The sequence below is a fragment of the Lissotriton helveticus genome, chromosome 7 (assembly GCF_964261635.1).
Source record: "Lissotriton helveticus chromosome 7, aLisHel1.1, whole genome shotgun sequence".
Lineage (NCBI taxonomy): Eukaryota > Metazoa > Chordata > Amphibia > Caudata > Salamandridae > Lissotriton > Lissotriton helveticus.
The window spans coordinates 1,859,488,749-1,859,506,641 of record NC_136068.1 but is presented as its reverse complement, the minus strand read 5'-3'; the positions used below and the strand labels follow the sequence as shown (position 1 = coordinate 1,859,506,641).

General features: G+C 46.5%; 1 protein-coding gene across 1 annotated transcript in view; it reads left to right on the top strand.

The window, feature by feature from the left end:
* Nucleotides 1-16,975, top strand: part of LOC144767794 (hydra actinoporin-like toxin 6) — a 68,323-nt gene extending 51,348 nt beyond the window's left edge. Inside the window, exon 2 of the mRNA XM_078651174.1 lies at nucleotides 16,457-16,975. Within this exon, the coding sequence (XP_078507300.1) occupies nucleotides 16,457-16,871 (415 nt within the window). The 3' untranslated portion in view covers nucleotides 16,872-16,975. The remainder of the gene's footprint in view (nucleotides 1-16,456) is intronic.
* Nucleotides 16,976-17,893: the final 918 nt, after the last annotated feature.

Below are 17,893 nucleotides of genomic sequence, written 5' to 3'. Positions count from 1 at the left end.
CACATGTCAATCACACTCTGACTACCTGCCTGGAGTCTAATGGGATCCTGGATGAGTCCCAAAATGGTTTCCGTGCGAACCATAGCACGGAGTCTGCCTTGCTAACAGTTACAGAACATCTAAAAGCTTCACTGGATATGGGCGCAACCTCTATTTTGATTCTGCTGGATTTGAGTGTGGCGTTTGACACGGTCTCCCACAAGATACTGCTCGAGAGATTGTGGGAGATCGGAGTCAGGGAAACGGCCCTGGATTGGTTTGCGTCTTTTCTATCTGACCGTTCCTTCCAGGTGCATGCCCCTCCGTACTCATCCAGCAGGTTCCCCCTTGAATGTGGGGTACCTCAGGGGTCTGCGCTCAGTCCCACATTGTTTAATGTGTATGTCCGCCCCCTGGCCGTGATGGCCCGGGAACGTAAGATACAACTAATATCATATGCGGAGGATACACAACTTATTTTTAATTTCTCCAATAACAATGTGATAGACCAATTGAAGTTTCAAGAAGACATTCTGGCCATATCTAAGTGGCTATCTAACAACTGTCTTCAATTAAACTCCGCCAAAACAGAGGTACTTCTGATTGGCAATGGCACACAGACATGGGAAGAGCATTGGTGGCCTCTTGCGTTGGGACCAGCTCCTATACCTAAGGAGTTGGTAAAAAATCTAGGAGTGATGCTCGACAACTCGCTCAATTTGGATTCCCATGCCAAAAAAGTGGCGGGCATCTGCTACGGGCGTCTGCGCTCTCCCAGACCCATTCTGGGGTTCTTCAAGCCCCCTACCCGTCAGCTCATAGTCCAGGCGTCAGTCCTTTCTCATCTGGACTATTGCAACTCCCTCATGTTAGGCTCCAACACGACCACAATAAACAGGATGCAAAGAGGGCAAAATGCCGCTGCCCGTGTTTTTTTTGCTCTACCCACAACCTGTCATACTTCTCCCTTTCTCCGGCGACTACATTGGTTGCCTATAAAGCAACGCATACAATTCAAAACCCTCTGTCTAACCCACAAAATCTTGTACAGCTCTGGCCCCCAAACTCTTCAAGGACTATGCTCCTTCTATATCCCCACGCGCGCACTCCGCTCAGCGGACCTTTCTTTAGCACGTACCATTAAGATTCGGAGGAGCAGAGCCGGCGGCCGTTCCTTCAGGTATCTGGCCCCTAAGCTTTGGAATTCCATCCCCTTAAAAGCTCGAGCCACCTCAAACCATCTGCTATTTCGCAAACTTATAAAAACCTGGCTGTTTGCGTCCATCTAGTACACCCTCTGTCGCACTAGTTGTAGGCATATCCGCAAGCGCTGGGACGCCCCGTTGCTGGGGTAGCCATGCGCTATACAAGATTCCATAACATAACATAACATAACATAACATGTAAGAAAGCCTCTTTCCTTCCAAAGCAGGCCAAAATCATAGGCCACTCCAAAAGCATAGCGGCTATCTGTATAACAGGACCCTTCAACCCACAATTCCCCATCTACATCTAGAAGGGGCGTATCTTGCAAATCGATGCGACCCTTTGTCTGTTCCTCAGTAAGGAATATTCAATCGTGAGGCTCCTTTGACTGAGACTGAGTTGCAGGATATGGCAACAAAGTGGCTGGGTTCAGTGTCGTGCATCTCTTCAAGGTAATATGAGGTGCTAACAGTGTCAATTTATATCCTGTCAGGAGAGCACTAGTTAAGTGTTGTGTCTTAGTCTGATTCAAAAGGGCATCTACTGCATGGGGTACTAGCATCAACAGTTTGTGTGACAAAACTATCCCTTCACTCTGACGTATGGACACAGCTGTTGCTGCAACTGAACGAAAACACCCAGGCAATGCACGAGCAACAGGATCAACGACGGCTGAAAAATATGCACATGGACGCTGCTTGTCACCGTGTGTTTGTACTAGAACTGACAATGCACATCCATCTTTTTCGTGTACATAGAGTGTAAAAGGCTTCATGTAATATGGTGCAGAACAAAGAGCTTGACGTAACTGTCGAAAAGCATACTCATATTCATCTGTCCATGCAAGGGGCATTGGAGTATCTTTCGTCAAAAGTGCTAGCAAGGGTTTGACAATGTGAGAAAACCCTAATATCCATTGCCTACAAAACGAGGTCAGACCAATGAATGCACGGACATCTTTCTGAGTGGAAGGTACTGGTGTGTCTAAAATTGCTTGAATGCGATCTGGTGTCAATGCACGGCCCTCCTTAGGCAGACGGTGACCTAAGTAGGTTACCTTCGGTCTACAATATTGCAATTTCTTTCGTGACACTTTATGATGGTGTGCAGAAAGAAAAGAAAGCAAAGACAAAGTACACTCTTCACATAGTTCAGGCGTATCAGCTGCCAACAAGATGTCATCGACATATTGAATGAGAGCCACCCCTTTAGGTAAGACGAAAGAATCAAGTTGTCTTTTCAGTGCTTGGCTATATATACTAGGACTCTCAGTGTACCCTTGAGGAATTCTACAAAATCTGAACGATAGATTATTTAAAGTGAAACCAAACAAATATCTGCTATCAGGATGAATATGGATTGAGAAGAAAGCATTCTTCAAATCAATCACGCTAAATGTAGTCACTGTCGGGGGGACCAAAGTAAGTAGTGTCGTTATGTCAGAAACCACTGGGTATTGTGGTACTACAATCTTGTTGACTTCTCGCAAATCAATAATGAATCTGTAAATCCTAGTATCAGTATCCTTTTTCAAAATGGGCAGAATAGGACTGTTACGAACATTGTAAGGGACTTCCTCCACAACCCCCACTTTAATCAAATCATGGACAATACGAATGAGTGCTTCTTCACCTTCCTGAGAAATTTTATATTGAGGCAATCGTGGCAATGAAGCGCCCTCCTTGACACTAATATGCACTGGTGGAATAACCATTTGTCCTACATCAGTGTCTGAAGTAGCCCACAAAGCACCAGGGAGTGATGCTAATGCAGTATCTTCTTTAACCATACAAGATCTCTCAGTCATGGGGTAGTTGTCATTCAAAATAACACGCACTCCTTCAGGAGAACATTGTATCGTAGCCCTGAAATACTTGAGCATATCAAGACCCACAATATTGTCTGGTGTGTTCGGAGAGAGCAAAAATGGACATGGAGCAGGTAACTTATCAACATGGAATGCAAGTGGTTGTGACAGTGGGCTAAGGGAAGGCGTTTTATTGAACCCTATCGATGTAATGGTTGAGCTAGACACGGGAGCCCTTGGAACCAATTGTTTAGATAAGGCACTACGAGTAGCTCCTGTATCAACCAGAAACTGATCAGTAGAACCCAAAACATGTGCTGTAACATAAGGACCCCTCTGATCTACTGGAACTTCAACTGATTCCTTACCCCATCCTAGGCAATCCTATGCATAAGCAGAATCTTGAAAATCAGACGGCACATAGTGGGACATTTGATACTGGTTCCTTCTATCAAAAGTGTTAAACCCATCCTGCCCACGTGTATTAGCATCAAACGTAGTACGATCATTCGTGCTTCCTCTAGGCCCTGGATTAACCCTGGGCGTCCGATTCGGCTACGCCCACGGAGTAGGCGTAGTGTTGCCTTCTACGCATTTTGCGTAGACAGCGTAGCCGGCAACACTACGCCCACTCCGTGTGCGTAGCCGAGTCGTCCGCCACCCGCCTCCCTCCCGCCCTCCCCTAGATACATTATTTAAGCAAACTACCCTGAAAAATACAATTATAAAGCACTTACCTTGTCCGGGGCTCGTCCGGGGCTCCCTCTTTGAATAGCGTCCTTTACTGGATACCAATGCGCATGCGCGGGCGGCCGCGCATGCGCATTTCTCGGGAGAAATGCGCATGTGCGGCCGCCCGCGCATGCGCATTAGTATCCAGGAAAGGACGCTATTCAAAGAGGGAGCCCCGGACGAGCCCCGGACAAGGTAAGTGCTTTATAATTGTATTTTTCAGGGTAGTTGCTTAAATAATGTATCTAGGGGAGAGCGGGAGGGAGGTGCATAGTGGGGCTACGCGCAGTGCGGGAGTGGGCGTAGCTTCTCTCCCCCTCCGCGTAGCTCCGCGGAGCCCCACTACGCCCACTACGCCCAGGCTTACCCTGGATATCCTGAATGACTTCTCATTTGTCCCCGACCACGTGGACACTGCTGAGCATGCAGCACTGGGCAATCAGAAATCCAATGTCCAAATTTCTTGCAGTACGCACACTGGTCAACCGACAAATTCGAATGAGTATAGGAAGGAAAGGACGAACCATAAGTTCCACGTCCACCTCTATCATTACCTCTAGAAGGCGAACCATAAGCCTGAGCCAACATAACCTTCGTTTTTAACTCTTTAGTCTTTTTATCCTCATTACCCTTCTCTTCTAATTCCTGGCGTTCATAATACTGAGCTATAGTCAAAAGAGAAACCGGAGAAGCGGTAATCCATGAACTCTCACTGGCCTTTAGGCGGCTAGCTATTCCTGGCAACAAATTGGCGACATGTTTATCGATGAACAGATGCCTGCCTGTGTCACCTGTTAATGACTGGCCACTAAAATCGTGGACTGCCTCCTCAAAGCGTGTAAAGAAATCTGAAACTGATTCATCTGCCTTTTGCTTACACGACGCTAACACAGTCCAATCTGTCTTTTTAGGGGGAATAATCTTCTTTAACTTAACTAATACAGCTGTAGGGAGATCTAAAATCAATTTACACGGTTTCTGTGCAGGCTCCCGCTCTACATCCATTTGTTCTAACTCTTTCCATAATGCCGCAAAAGTTGCACGATCATCAACTTTACGCACAGTTCTCCACATGTCAGGCGGCAATATCAATCCGAAAAAAAAATCAATATCAGGCAAAGTCATGGTACAAGAACTAATAGCACCCTCAACTTCATCATAAAAAGCTTCTGGACTTTTGGGCTTATCAGGCAATGCATTTTAAGGGCCATAACATCCGTGCTATTCCAAGGAGTATAGACCCAATTATAAATAAAGTAACCCTTTAAATCGGCAGAACTTTTATCATCATCTGTACCCTCGCCTCTAGGAGGAACATACAAAGGCGCGGCTTCCCGCATAGGTTTTGCATGAACTATCATAGTCTTATCTGTTCCGAAGATAGAAGCTTGTGCCACGCCGGTCTGAGATGTTTGTGCACCTGCGTCTGCTGCCTTTTTCTCCTCTCGCAAACGGACTGCCTCAATACGTAATTTAACCAAACGCCTGATAGAGTCAGCCTCCTGAGAAAAGAGAAAAATACCATCACGCATTTGCTTACAATCATTTGCTATATCAACAGGCTCCAATTCCTCAGAATGTTTCCTAAACCGTTCAACTACTTCTGCGGCAAACCCCTCTGTAAAATATACTTGCTCCCTTTCCTGCCAATTCTTCATATCATCTAAAAGTTCAGAAGCAGTATTACGGGCAGCTTTGCAAGCAGCAGATCTAAGCTCAGCAGAACGCCCAGTGGGCAACATAGAACGAGTTCCTCGCGCTTTATCCTGATGTGTAGAAGATTCCTCATCGGACTTATGAGGAGCGGAAGGGAAAATATACAGAGGTGGAGAACGATCTAATGACAAGAAATCATCTTACGGTTTATTAAGGATAGGATAAAGGGGTTACCTAACAGCGTACTGGCAAGTTACCTATAAATGGCGCTCCCTATCCTCTCTCTCTTTTAGTTCTTTTGTTTCCTTGTTTTTTTACTCTAATGCTTTTGAATAAATGTTCTTTCACAGTTTTTTTGCAATCAAGGCTTGCTCACGCTTCATTCGTTCATGCACTTCTTTCTCCCACATTCGCACACAGTCAAACATATCTTGCCTAGTCTTTCGCTTAAACATACATGTTCCACATACTGATTCTTTCGCAAATCAAATGGCCCATGCATAGGCCAACGCAGCTCAGCATCCTTACTAGTATATTTATTCCATAACGTGCTGTACATTATAGAAGAAATACCAAACTTAATATACATATCCCTATTAGGCGTCCCCTCCGGGGGGCGCGGTTGTTCTTCATCAAGTCTCAAACTGGTACCACTACAAAAGCACCACATCCTACGAAGTGTGCTAGAAACAGGCATGCCGAAAATAGTGCAGAATATGCAGTATTATAACCAAAGTAGCACTTAAGGTACCTTTAGTATGATGTGCCATTCAAATCAATTTAAATAGAGAAAATTCTCCTCATTACCTGCCTATATAAATTGCAATTCATATATTAATCCCATACAAATCCAAGTTGGCCAACACAAATTACAAAATACCAAAGCCGCAGTAAGCGTTACTAAACTACCTTACCAATCCCAGGCATCAAAACCAACAGCAAGTGCTGCATAACAACTCTTAACAATCACTTGGTGTCCAGGTTCCAACTGCCAAGTTCTCAAAATCGACCAAATGGTCACTGCACGGCGAATCAACAGAAGAGATCTCAGTCAAGGACCGGCACCACCTGGATGGTCAGATCAGAAAAAGAGGAAAAACGCAGTGGTTTGCCAAGACCTGGGTCTCCTCGGGCAATGATCGTCCGCCGCGAGATTCCAATCCTTCGTCGCGACCACTCCTTCTGGTATCCAAGTCGCCGATGAGCCCCGTGTTGGAGCGCCAATTTGTAGTAGTGGGCCTCAGCAAGGTCTACCAGTGCTAGGGGTTCTCCCTACTTTGCACATAGTCCTCGGATCACAGAATAGAAGTTGGCACAGAAGCTGGAATAGAAAACACAGAGTTTATTAAACCTCATGAGGTGGAACTACATTCACACAGCACCCTTCGGTGATGTATGATGTAGCACACTGAATGGAAGGAGCTTGGTCCTTTTATACCCACACAGGGGCTCAAAAGAAGGTGGTACAAGTATAAGAAGAAGGTTTTAGGTACATATAAGGTCATACAGAAAATGCACAGTCAACAAGTGGGAGGGGCTAACAGTTGCTAATACTGGTGAACACATCCTGACAGTTACAGACTAAAGGGAGCTGCATGGACAGTTGCAAGCTCAATTGAGCATGTGCGAAGCAGAAGAAACTAAATATAACCTGTCTCTGGGCAGATTCCAAGAGCAGACAACAGCAAGGTCGGACAGAGCACATGGCACGCACGTGGTAGCACATGGCAAACAAGATGGCTGTCAGAAATACAAAATAGATTCCACAAAACGGACAAGATAGCCTCTAAATACAGGATGGCTTCTGGTAATGCTAACCTAATCGCTGCCAAATTACAACAGGGTCAACCGTGTGACCGGTGGGGTGGGTGGATGTTGTGACGAGTTGTCTGAGTCCAAGGTTGGCTAGGTTGTCAATCAGGGTAGTGGAGTTGGTGTCGCGTTGTTCTTGAGGTGGAAGTTCAGGTCCCCGAGGAAGATGTAGTACGTGGAGGTGAGGGCGTGTGTGCTGACGAAGTCGGCGATGGAGTCGCTGAACTTTGGTCGGGGTCCGGGGGTCTTAGATGAGGGTTCCTCTGACGGGTGGTGTTGAGGTTGGTGTGGATCTGGAGGTGCAGGTGTTCTGCGGTGCTGAGGGTATCGTCGGTGTTGGTCGAGACTCTGAGAGTGTTCCTGTGGACGATGGCGATTCCTCCTCCTGCTCCGTTGGTGCGATCCCTGCAGGTGATCTTGTAGCCTTCCGGGACGGCTGTGGCTATGTTATGTTATGTTATGTTATTAATATTTGTACAGCGCAACAGCTGCCCCAGGAAAGGGGCGTCCTGGCGCTATGAGAAGGCAAACACAACACAACATCAGTCTGGCGCAGAGAAGAACCTAAATTTAGACAAACAATAAGGTTTTGATAGCGCGTCTAAACTGAAGAAGGTCATCAATTGCCCGAGTCTCAGAAGGGAGGAGGTTTCACCACTTCGCTGCCAGTACTCGAAAGGAGCGGCCGCCAGTTCTACTCAGCCTGAAGCGTGGAACCACTGCCAAGTTCTGGCCCAAAGATCTCAGAGTCCGCAAAGGGACATAAGGAATTAGAGGATTCGCCAGAATTTGGGGAGACATACCTTTGAGGATTTTAAATGCCAGGCAGAGAACCTTGAATTTAATCCTCTGAGTTACAGGGAGCCAATGAAGCGAGTGCATCGTCTTGGAAACCGAGCACCGTCTAGGCAAACCTACCACTATTCTGGCCGCAGCGTTTTGAACTCGCTGCAGCCGAATAAGTTCAGCCTGATTTATCCCGGCCAAGAGCGAGCTGGCGTAGTCCAGTCGAGACAGTACTGATGCCTGAACCACCAGCTGTCTGGTGGGGGCATCAAAGAATCTCATTTTAGGCATTAGTCCTCTAATAACGCCATAGCAAGAGGCCGCCACCCTCTTGGTGTGGCAGATAAAACTAAGGGCTCCATTAGGATGTCGGGCGGATTGCCTCCGCCAGGGTGGCGGTGGCCACCGCCACCCAGGCGGAGGCAATCCGCCCGGCAACCACTCTCGTTTTCCCCTCCGCCTGATTAGGATGGCGGACGGAAATACCGTCCGCCGCTCTACTGCCGCGGTCGCCTTGCGACCGCGGTGGTAATAGATTAATATGGTGGCGGAGTCCAATGGACACCGCCAGCCATATTATGATGGCGAAATGTGTGGGCCTTTCCGCGGCGGCAATGCCGCCACGGAAAGGCATGCGGACATTGCTGCGGGGGCCCCCTGCAGGGCCCCCAGGTTGGCGCCACTGTCGGGGGGCACATGGGGGGTACCTAAGGTACCCCCCCACATTTGCATATGCAAAGCGGCAGGCACAGCGCGGTGCCTGCCGCTTTGCATATGCAAATGCGTAAAAGCATTTTTTGCATTGTGGCGGGCGGTGCAGAGTGCACCGCCCGTCACAATGGTAAAACTACAGGATGTGCCCGCCACTGTGGCGGGCACATCCTAATTCCCCCCACGGGACCCCCGCCCTTATGGCGGGCGGTCCCGTTCTCCGATAGGGTGGCGGGCGGACAATGTCCGCCCGTCATCCTAATGGGGCCCTAAGTGTTGGATCAAGCCAAACCCCAAGATTTTTTATCTCCGATACGTCGAGTGCCAAGGCGGGGTTCAGCCAGGTCTCTGCCAGGAAGGCGATGTCTGGGGAGGTTGAATCGAGTAGTCCCAGAGTTCAACGGCGTGCTTGCGGGTGGAGCGGGTGTTGAGAAGGATGCATCTGAGGTGGCTGGGTTCTTTCCTGGTCGGCAGCATGGTGGGGCGGATGCTTGCGAAGCTGCAGTTCCGTCGGGTAAAAGCTCAGTGGGTGCTCATCGGGGTGGCCAGGAGGCAGGTGTGTGATCGTCTGATGTTGAGTGCGTTGAGGGTTCTGGCATCGTATTGGTGTCGGGCGTCGTGGTGTTCGTGGGGTTCAGGGGTCCTGGCGCTGGGCGAGGTCCTGGCGCGGAAGGGTGCAGACAGGCCTGCCTTATGCACGCCTTTGGCTTGCAAGCGGTACGCCCGCTGCGCGGCCTCCATATGAGGGGATGTGGGAGGAGCTGGGTGGCGGGAGCGGGGCAGCGAATGGGATTGCAGGGGGGCGGGGCCGCAGGGACGCAGTGGCAGGAAAAACAGGCGGGCGTGGGAAAACTGGGCACAGGAAGGAAAAACAAGTTTAGGCAAGAAAACAAGTACAGGCACAGAGGAATAAAAACAAGTCTGGGCAAGAAAGCAAGTTAGGCACAGGGGAATAAAAACAAGTCTGGGCAAGAAAGCAAGTACAGGCACAGGGGAATAAAAGCGAGTCAGGGCAAGAAAGCAAGTACAGGCACGGGGAATAAAAACAAGACTGGGCAAGAAAGCAAGTTAGGCACAGGGGAAAAAATGCAAGATTAGGCAAAAACAGTGCAGGCAGAGCCGTGAAGCAGCGTGGGCAGCGACCTGCCTGGGAGCAGGATCAGAAGTTCTTTAAACCAAGCCTTCATGATTTTCATCGGGATGTTCGAAAAAAGAAATATGAACAAGGGTAAAATGAACATTGTAATAAGAGCCAGCCTGCCTACTAATGTAAGGGCAAGTAATTCTCATTTATTCAATAGTTCTTAATGTTCTTCATCACTGTTGGAACACCCTCAAGCTACTTATCTCCTCTAAAATAGAGAATTCCCTAAGTTCATGTTTAGCTTTAACCAACTGCGTGTCTTTTAACACTTGTGTTCTCTGGGTGCATGTCCTCTTCTGCAGAGCAGCATCGACTGTGGATTGAAGCTCAGCTATACGCGTTGCCCGTTTTTTAAGCTTGTAATGCCATAAATGCAACCATCTGACCGGGATAGCTGGTCTAAAAGCCCCCAGAGTTAAAAGATTGAATCTGTACCTTTATTCATCTGAAAAAAATTCGGCAAGACGCTTTCAAGCATATCGCCATACGCGATTTTTTGTCTCGAAAGGCTGGTGGACCCGCTGGGTTTGTGAAAATAGATTTTATCGAAAACTTAAGGGCCCCAATTACACCTCGGATTGGCTCTATTTACTCTGCAGTCAAACTCCTGATGACCTACCTAGAATAGCAGACTAATGTCCCACGCAGTATATTTTACAGCTTGCTGAAGCTAGCTCAGAGCGATTTGCTGTCGGCCAAATTACAGGTGCAATACTTTTAAACCATATTCTTTTTATATATTACTCCTAGCAGAGTCGCCCAATGGGGAACAGGCAATGGGACGCAGTGTCCTAGGTGTTCGGAGTTTGGTGTAGACGAAGTACACATGTTTGCGACCTGCCCGAAACTTACTCCGCTTCTTGTTAAGATACAGGACTTCCTTGGGAGGATCATCTCCTAGGTCATAGAACTGACCCCTACGACTATCTTACTAAGGACCCAAGATGAGGTCAGCAGAAAGAAGGGTGGGGCACTCATATTTGTGGCAATGACGGTGTGGAGGATCTGCATAGCCTCAGCTTGGGTAGACGCAGATCCTCCTTGTTTCTCCCAATGGCTGGCTAGAGTAGTTGCGACCTATCACCTTGAGAAGGCTGTTTACGCAAAAAAGGGCCGTAAAGGGCAAAGGAACGGACTAGACATCTGGGAACCCCTAACTTTCTGGCTGGTTGAGACTGACCCACAGGGCTAAATAGTCAATGTGGCAATATAAGGGCCTTCTTCCCTAAGCAGTGCATGCTAAAATCATGATAGCTTAAGTTTTTGCCATATTTTTTCCTTGTCTCCTTTGGTTTTATGCAATTTTTTTTCTCTTGTCTATTTATTGTATAATTCGCTTTGTTACTTTCTCCTATGTCCTTGATTCATATTGTTGTACAAGGGGGCTGGGGGGTCCTGGAGGGTTTTTGACATTGTCTTACCGCTGTAATAACACTTTGGAAAATAAATAATAAAATAAAAAAATAGAAAATTGGCAATAAAAGTTTTTATCCTAAATACTCATTCTCAATTAGCAACGAGGCTATGATTCATCTGCCACCTGGACCTCTCCTGTCTCCTTACCTCCCGTTCAATTTAAATGCTAACCAGAGAGTGGTCTGAAAATGAATTGGCCCAAATTTTGGAGTCTACACATTTCCGAGATTTGTGTGAAAAGAGAAAAAAGTCCATACAAGAAGCTGATTGAGAATGGCGTGAAAATCAGGAATATTGTGAGATTCCCAAATGGTCTCTGCGCCAAGGATCAATCAGTTGGGAATCCTGCTTCATCGCATCTAATACCTTTTCGGTATTTGGCTTCAACAGTTTTTTTTCATTTTATTTGATGTAGCCCAATCTAAATGATCCCCCCTTCAAAAAAAAAATTGGTCCTGCAGCTCCCATAGCCATATTATAAATCTGGTAATAGAGTTTGAGCCATCCGATACTGGGGTGTAGTAATTAGCCAAATTCAGAGAGTTACCATAGAGTGCGCTGACTGAAAGCCAGAGCACTCTACCATTAGGGTCCCTGCGGACTTGAGTAACCAACCAATCCACCCCTTTACTCAAATAAATTGCTACCCCCTTACCGCCAACCCTGCCAAAGCAAAATCAGTCCCAGAATAATGTTTAGGAATAAAACGCTTCAGGATTTGTTTTAAAGGCGAGTCTTCTGAAGGAATAAGACTTGTGGGGGAAAAAAAGTTAGACATCTGATCAACCCCCCTATAATCATGCTTATTGGACATTCTGTTAACATTACACACTAAAATTCTGACTTTAAGACCCCTTACCCTGATAGTATACTCTGCCTTGAGCCATCCCTCTCAAATAAAACCCCAATGATTCATAAACTAGTATGATTCTGTTCTTTTTTTTACTAATAATGCACGCCACCACCCAAACCAACCTACACCCCTTTCCCCCTGTAACTCACCCAAACCCCAAACCCACGCAAGAGAGGAATGGCCCTCAGTACCCCTCTCATATTGGTGGTCACCCTCCCTGGGTGCCATGCTGATGGAACTCCATGCTGATGGAACACAAAGCCCAATCCACCGCCGCCAATGCAGTGTTATACCAATCAATCCCACTTTCATTTATACACATTCATAACTTGACAGTTAGCCAAAAATAGCACATTTAAAGCAATTCTATTGGAAATACATTATTAAAAAAATTGTAAATTGATACTTGTATAGCGCACTACTCACCCGCAAGGGTCTCAAGGCGTTTGTACGAATACCACTGTGGAACCCAGTGCTTTCCCTGTGAGGTGTCCACTCCTGCGCACCCCAAAAGGTGGAGGCCAGGCATCCTTAGCGTTGTGGGGGCCGTTGTGGAGATTAAGCAAGCTATTGCCCAGAGTTGCACTCCATGATTGGAATAGGCACCAAGGCAAGAATTATCAGGTCCGTGGAATTTTTGAGCCCAAGACCCGCCGAGGTGGGGAATTGAACCCTGGTCCCGGGCTAGACCTCTGCATCAGGGTCTGCCGCTCTAAACATTGAGCCACACTTCTCCACATTACACATCTGTTCCGCTTAAACCATATTCTGGATTAGCCACTCAGTTAGAAATCTTCTGCAAACACTCTTGAGCGCAACCAAATTCGTAAATATATGAAACTGCCAATACCATTAATTTTGATTATTGAGAAATTGATGCCTGGGCTCCCTGCCTTTAAACAAATACAACATGTTGACGAAATGTTTACGGTGGTGAGCTGCCGCTGCCGACATATCAGAAAAAAGTCGACAGTGAAGTATTTCATTCGTTGAGAACATTTTCTTTTTTATAACTTTGGCCAACACATGCTCTTTTACCAGATAATCTGGAAAGTTCACCCATATTGTGCGGGGCAATTTTGAGTTCAGGAATGGCTGCGCCAGGACCCTATGTGCTCGTGTAAATGTCAAATCCGCGGGATGCTCCGGCAAGACATGCCTCGTGATGAATGGGTCTACCCACAGTAAGACTGTCCTGCAGGCCTTTACATCCCTCTGGAACACCCACCAGGGGTAAACTTGACATCCCTCTGGAACACCCACCAGGGGTAAACTTGAAGAGTCAATTTCCAGATCTTTGATTTTATTTTCTGAAGAAAACTTTGCTTCCTTACTCGGTTAGCTCATTCCTGTATTGCGTTAACCTGATCTTCAAGTTACAATATTCTTGATTCTTGACCCCAGAATCAAATTCTTCTATTCATCCCTGTCTTTCAATCCACTTTTATGCCTCATTTTTTTTAGCAGAGTTTTATATAGCGCGAACTAGACCCGAACCGAATCAGACACACTTTCATTTTAGGCACGGGGAGATTAGGGGCCCGATGTAGGTAAATCTAATTTACCACTTCTAAAATACCGAATCATACCGATTCGGTATTTAAGAAGTGGTAAATTAGAGGGGGGGACATGTAGGTAATTCTGATTCGGTAAATACCGAATCTGTAAGATTCGGTATTTACCGATTCTGTAAATACCGAATCGGTATCCCCCATTGATTCCTATGGGCCTTGAAGCCCATAGGTATCAATGTGGAATACCGAATCGGTATTTACCGATTCTGTAATTACCTATTCTTGCAAGGGTGCAGGGGGTGTCACTTTGGCACCCTCTAGAACCCCAATTACAGGCTTGTGTGCCATGTGGCACACAGACATGCCCTAAGGGCATGTCTGTGTGCCACATGGCACAGGTGTGCATGCACACATGTGCATGCACACCTGGATTCGGTATTTTACCACCCAATTGGATTGGGTTGTAAAATACCGACTCTTGAAGGCCTGTGGCACTCTTCAGAGTGCCACCTACATCTCTATTTACCGATTCTGTACATTTACCGATTCGGTATTTTACCGAATCGGTAAATGTACAGAATCGGTAAAATTACCGAATCTGTACTTATGTAGCCCCCTACATAAGAAAACCGTAATACCGGTCGGAAACGGCCGAATTCGGCAGTTTCCGACCGGTATTAGGGCTCCTACATCGGGCCCTAAGTGATTTGCCCAGAATCACAGGAGGTTTTTTTGGTTTTTTTTGGGCGTCGTTACCGAGACTCGAACCCAGATCCGAGGTCGAGCGCCTTAGCCGGTAGGCCAACTCCTCTCCCTCATCCTTAACTCTGCTACTTACCCAGTCTCCCTATGTTGCTCTTGCTTCCCCTTTCCTCTGAGTCTCCCTGCTTTCAGCTTTCACCCTCTGCCTACTCACTTTTCCCCATCACTCTATTCATCACTGTTCCCTATCTATCTCCATGCTTCCTCTACTGCCCTCGCTCTCTCACTTTTGAGGTAGCTGATAAACTCAATGTTCGGAATACACATTTGGTAAACTTTACACTTAGAATGCACACAATACCATACAGCGCGAATGTACACATAGCACACATGACAAGGCAAAGCCAAAAGGTCTGCCTTATAACTGAAAACAATGTTAGACATGTTAGCTCTGTACGTATCTCTATATCTGTGATATTTCTGTAGCGCAAACCTAGACAAAAGATAGTGGAGCACTGTACAGGAGCAAAGATCAGAATAAAGTCAAAAGCAAAAGAAAAAGTAGTTTCTTTGTGATGTGGAGTCTTCAACTCTTTCCTAAATTGGAGCAGCATTTTGGGTGGTCCTAATGTATACAGGGATGTCCTTCTAGTCACGGGGGGGCAGATTTACAAGCCCCTTGCGCCTCTTTTACGCGCCGTTGCGTCACTTTTGTGACGCAGCGGCAGCGCAAAAGATGCGCCATGGTGCGGGGAAGTTACAACGTGACGCATCTGGGAGATGCGTCACGTTGTAAAGCCCTGCGCCATAGGGAGGCGTTCCGTCGCATGGGGGGGCGTTTCCTGCGCAGGAATGCCTCCTAAAAGTGGCTGAGTAAAATCTACAAGATTTCACTCAGCCACTTTTAGGCCAATGCTGCATCAAAACCCTGCGCCTGCATGAAGCAGGCACAAGGCTTGATGCAGCATTGGAAGAATAGGCCCCCCAGAGCCTTGCTGTAGCTGCGTCGTGCTTGCGACGCAACTCCAGCAATGCGCTGCCTTTACGGCACAGATGCATGACGCATCTGTGCCATTTTTGCCCCATGGTGCGCCGCATGGGCGGAGCTGCAGCGCACAATTACTGGTGCATCCCTACTAATTTGCAAGGATGCGCCAGTAATTGTAAATCTGCCCCTGGATGTATAGATGAAAAAGTCCCTTTTGCAGTCTGACGGGGTCCCCCCTGGAGGTGTGCTCAGAACCACCTGAGATGGTGTTTCTCAGCACACTGGCAAGATAATCAGGGGTACTATTTATGAAAGCTTTGTAAATGAAGCAGCTGGTTTTGAACAGTTTCACCCCTGGGGCACTCCAGAGGTAATAGGAATCTTTTGGGACCTGGTGGTGTTGATGTGAATAAACTAGTGTTGGTTTGAAAGGTAGGAGGAGAACCAGTGAAGGACAGTGCTGGTTTGTTGGACAAAAATATATCAGGAGTGATGGAGGCTAATTCATGGACCAGTTGAGATATGCATGCCACCTAAAGTGCTACACTGTTATAGCCAAGGCCACTGGAATTATGCAAACATGTAGCTACTTCTTTTTCTGCATAATTAAAGAGTTGCTTCATTTGCCAAATAATTCATCACCTGCTAAACAGAAAAGAATGTTCCTATTTCAAATGGATCAAAAGTTACCAACATGTGGCAATACATTTTGCTATGCGGTGGAATGCCTTTTCTGTTGACTATTGCTATATTTGAGTGTTAAGTTCATATTAATGAGGTGAAACCTTTGCTCAGGCTGTGGTAACAATTGCAAAAATAAAAAAGAATGGAATAATACTATGGCAAAATAAGCAACACTGCGAAGCATTATTTACCTTTTCTTGCACATATTACATTCAACTCTTATGCATTCTTTGGTAATTGCCGCAAAACTCCAGTGGTGCTGGTTACAGCTGAGGTTTGATGATTACCTGTGAGCATTTATGTAGTATGTCTTCACAGAGTTGAGAAGCATTTTTAGAAAACCAAAACACACAATGTCCTCTATAATTGTGATTAGTTCTTGAATAATGTGGTGTGCTTGCATATGATACAATGACATGAAGGTTCATCACGAGTAATGTATTTTGATGATAATGTCTCCCAACAGGACTTTTTGTGAAAGTGGATACAACTCTATTCCTCCAGCATTGACCATTCTTCCAGGAGAAGTGAAAAATTGTGTCTTTGTCAAAACTGACCTGGCTCCCACAGGCAGCGTCGGTGTTCTGACCTATGACTGTGGGAACTTTTCACTGGGCATAATGTTCTCCAACCCATTTGATTTCAACATCTACAAGGTGTGGTACGGGCTCCACATCGCAGAAGACGCCAAACAACATCAGGATTTGGAGACGCTCTATCATCACATGTACTACAAAATGGCCCCCGGCAGGTTTTTTGAAAAAGCGGAAGTGTCAAAAACCACCGGAAGCATTCAGCTCCAGCATGACGGGTACTGCGTCACAGCCACAATGTCCTATGACTGCAAGGCCATCCTGAAAGTAAAGATTGAAGACAAGTGAGTCCAAGCCGAGAAGGAAAATGGTGGCCTCCAAGAAAGAGAGCAGCCCACATCTGGTGAATTCTTGTCATAGTTGTCTGTGAATTGTCAAATAAAATGGATGCTTAACTCAATGCGGTCTCCGAGTGGCTGTCTGTTTCATTCTCTATGTGAGAGGAAGAGAGTTATTATCTTCACTCTGGACCTCTGGCATTTTCTACCAGAGATTTTGATGGATGCCATTTCCTTAACATCCATTTGCAAAGAAATTGACTGCTGAGAGTGGGAGGGGTGGGCGGCAGAGAGAGAAGGAGGGGAATCAGAATGACGTAGGCAGCGAAGGCATCAGAAATGTCCCAACAGAGGCTAAAGTGTTAGAAGAACTTTTCTATAGATTGTCTGATGGCTTCAGTGAACTGACATGAACGCTTCTTCTGCAAAGAAGGAGTTAGGGGAAAACAAAGAGAACAACTTTGATTCAGAATTCAAAAGCCTTAGGCATATTTACAATGAAGTGACGGTGTGTGGCGTTACCCATCCTGGCTTAATGCCGCACTCCACCACTTCAGAAATGCTGGGCTGCACTATATTTACAACAATACGGTTCAGCCCTGCGTTTCCCACTGCGCTGGCGCTAAACTCAGCAGGATAGCCCCAACGCAGACACCCTTTAACCATAGTGCAAGGGTGTCTACTCTATGGGGAAGATTGTTTATGAGCAGGAAGGATTCCTTTCCTGCCCATAAACAATCTTTAAATGACGTGTTGTCACTTTTATGTGTGCTGCTTAATGCAGCACACATGGAAGTTGCAAAATGGCATTTCTTTTTTTTGATTGGTTATGTGCAGGATGGGCCAACTTTTTACCCCATCCTTGTAAACAGGTGGCAGCTTCAAAATCAATAAGTGTTGTGGTGGAACGCCCACCGCAACACCCATTGCCCTCCCCTTTCACACTTAGTACAGCATGAAAGGGTGCCTTATTTACAAGGCAGCATTAGGCATGTTAAGTGGCTTATCGCTGCCTTGTACATATGGTGAAGC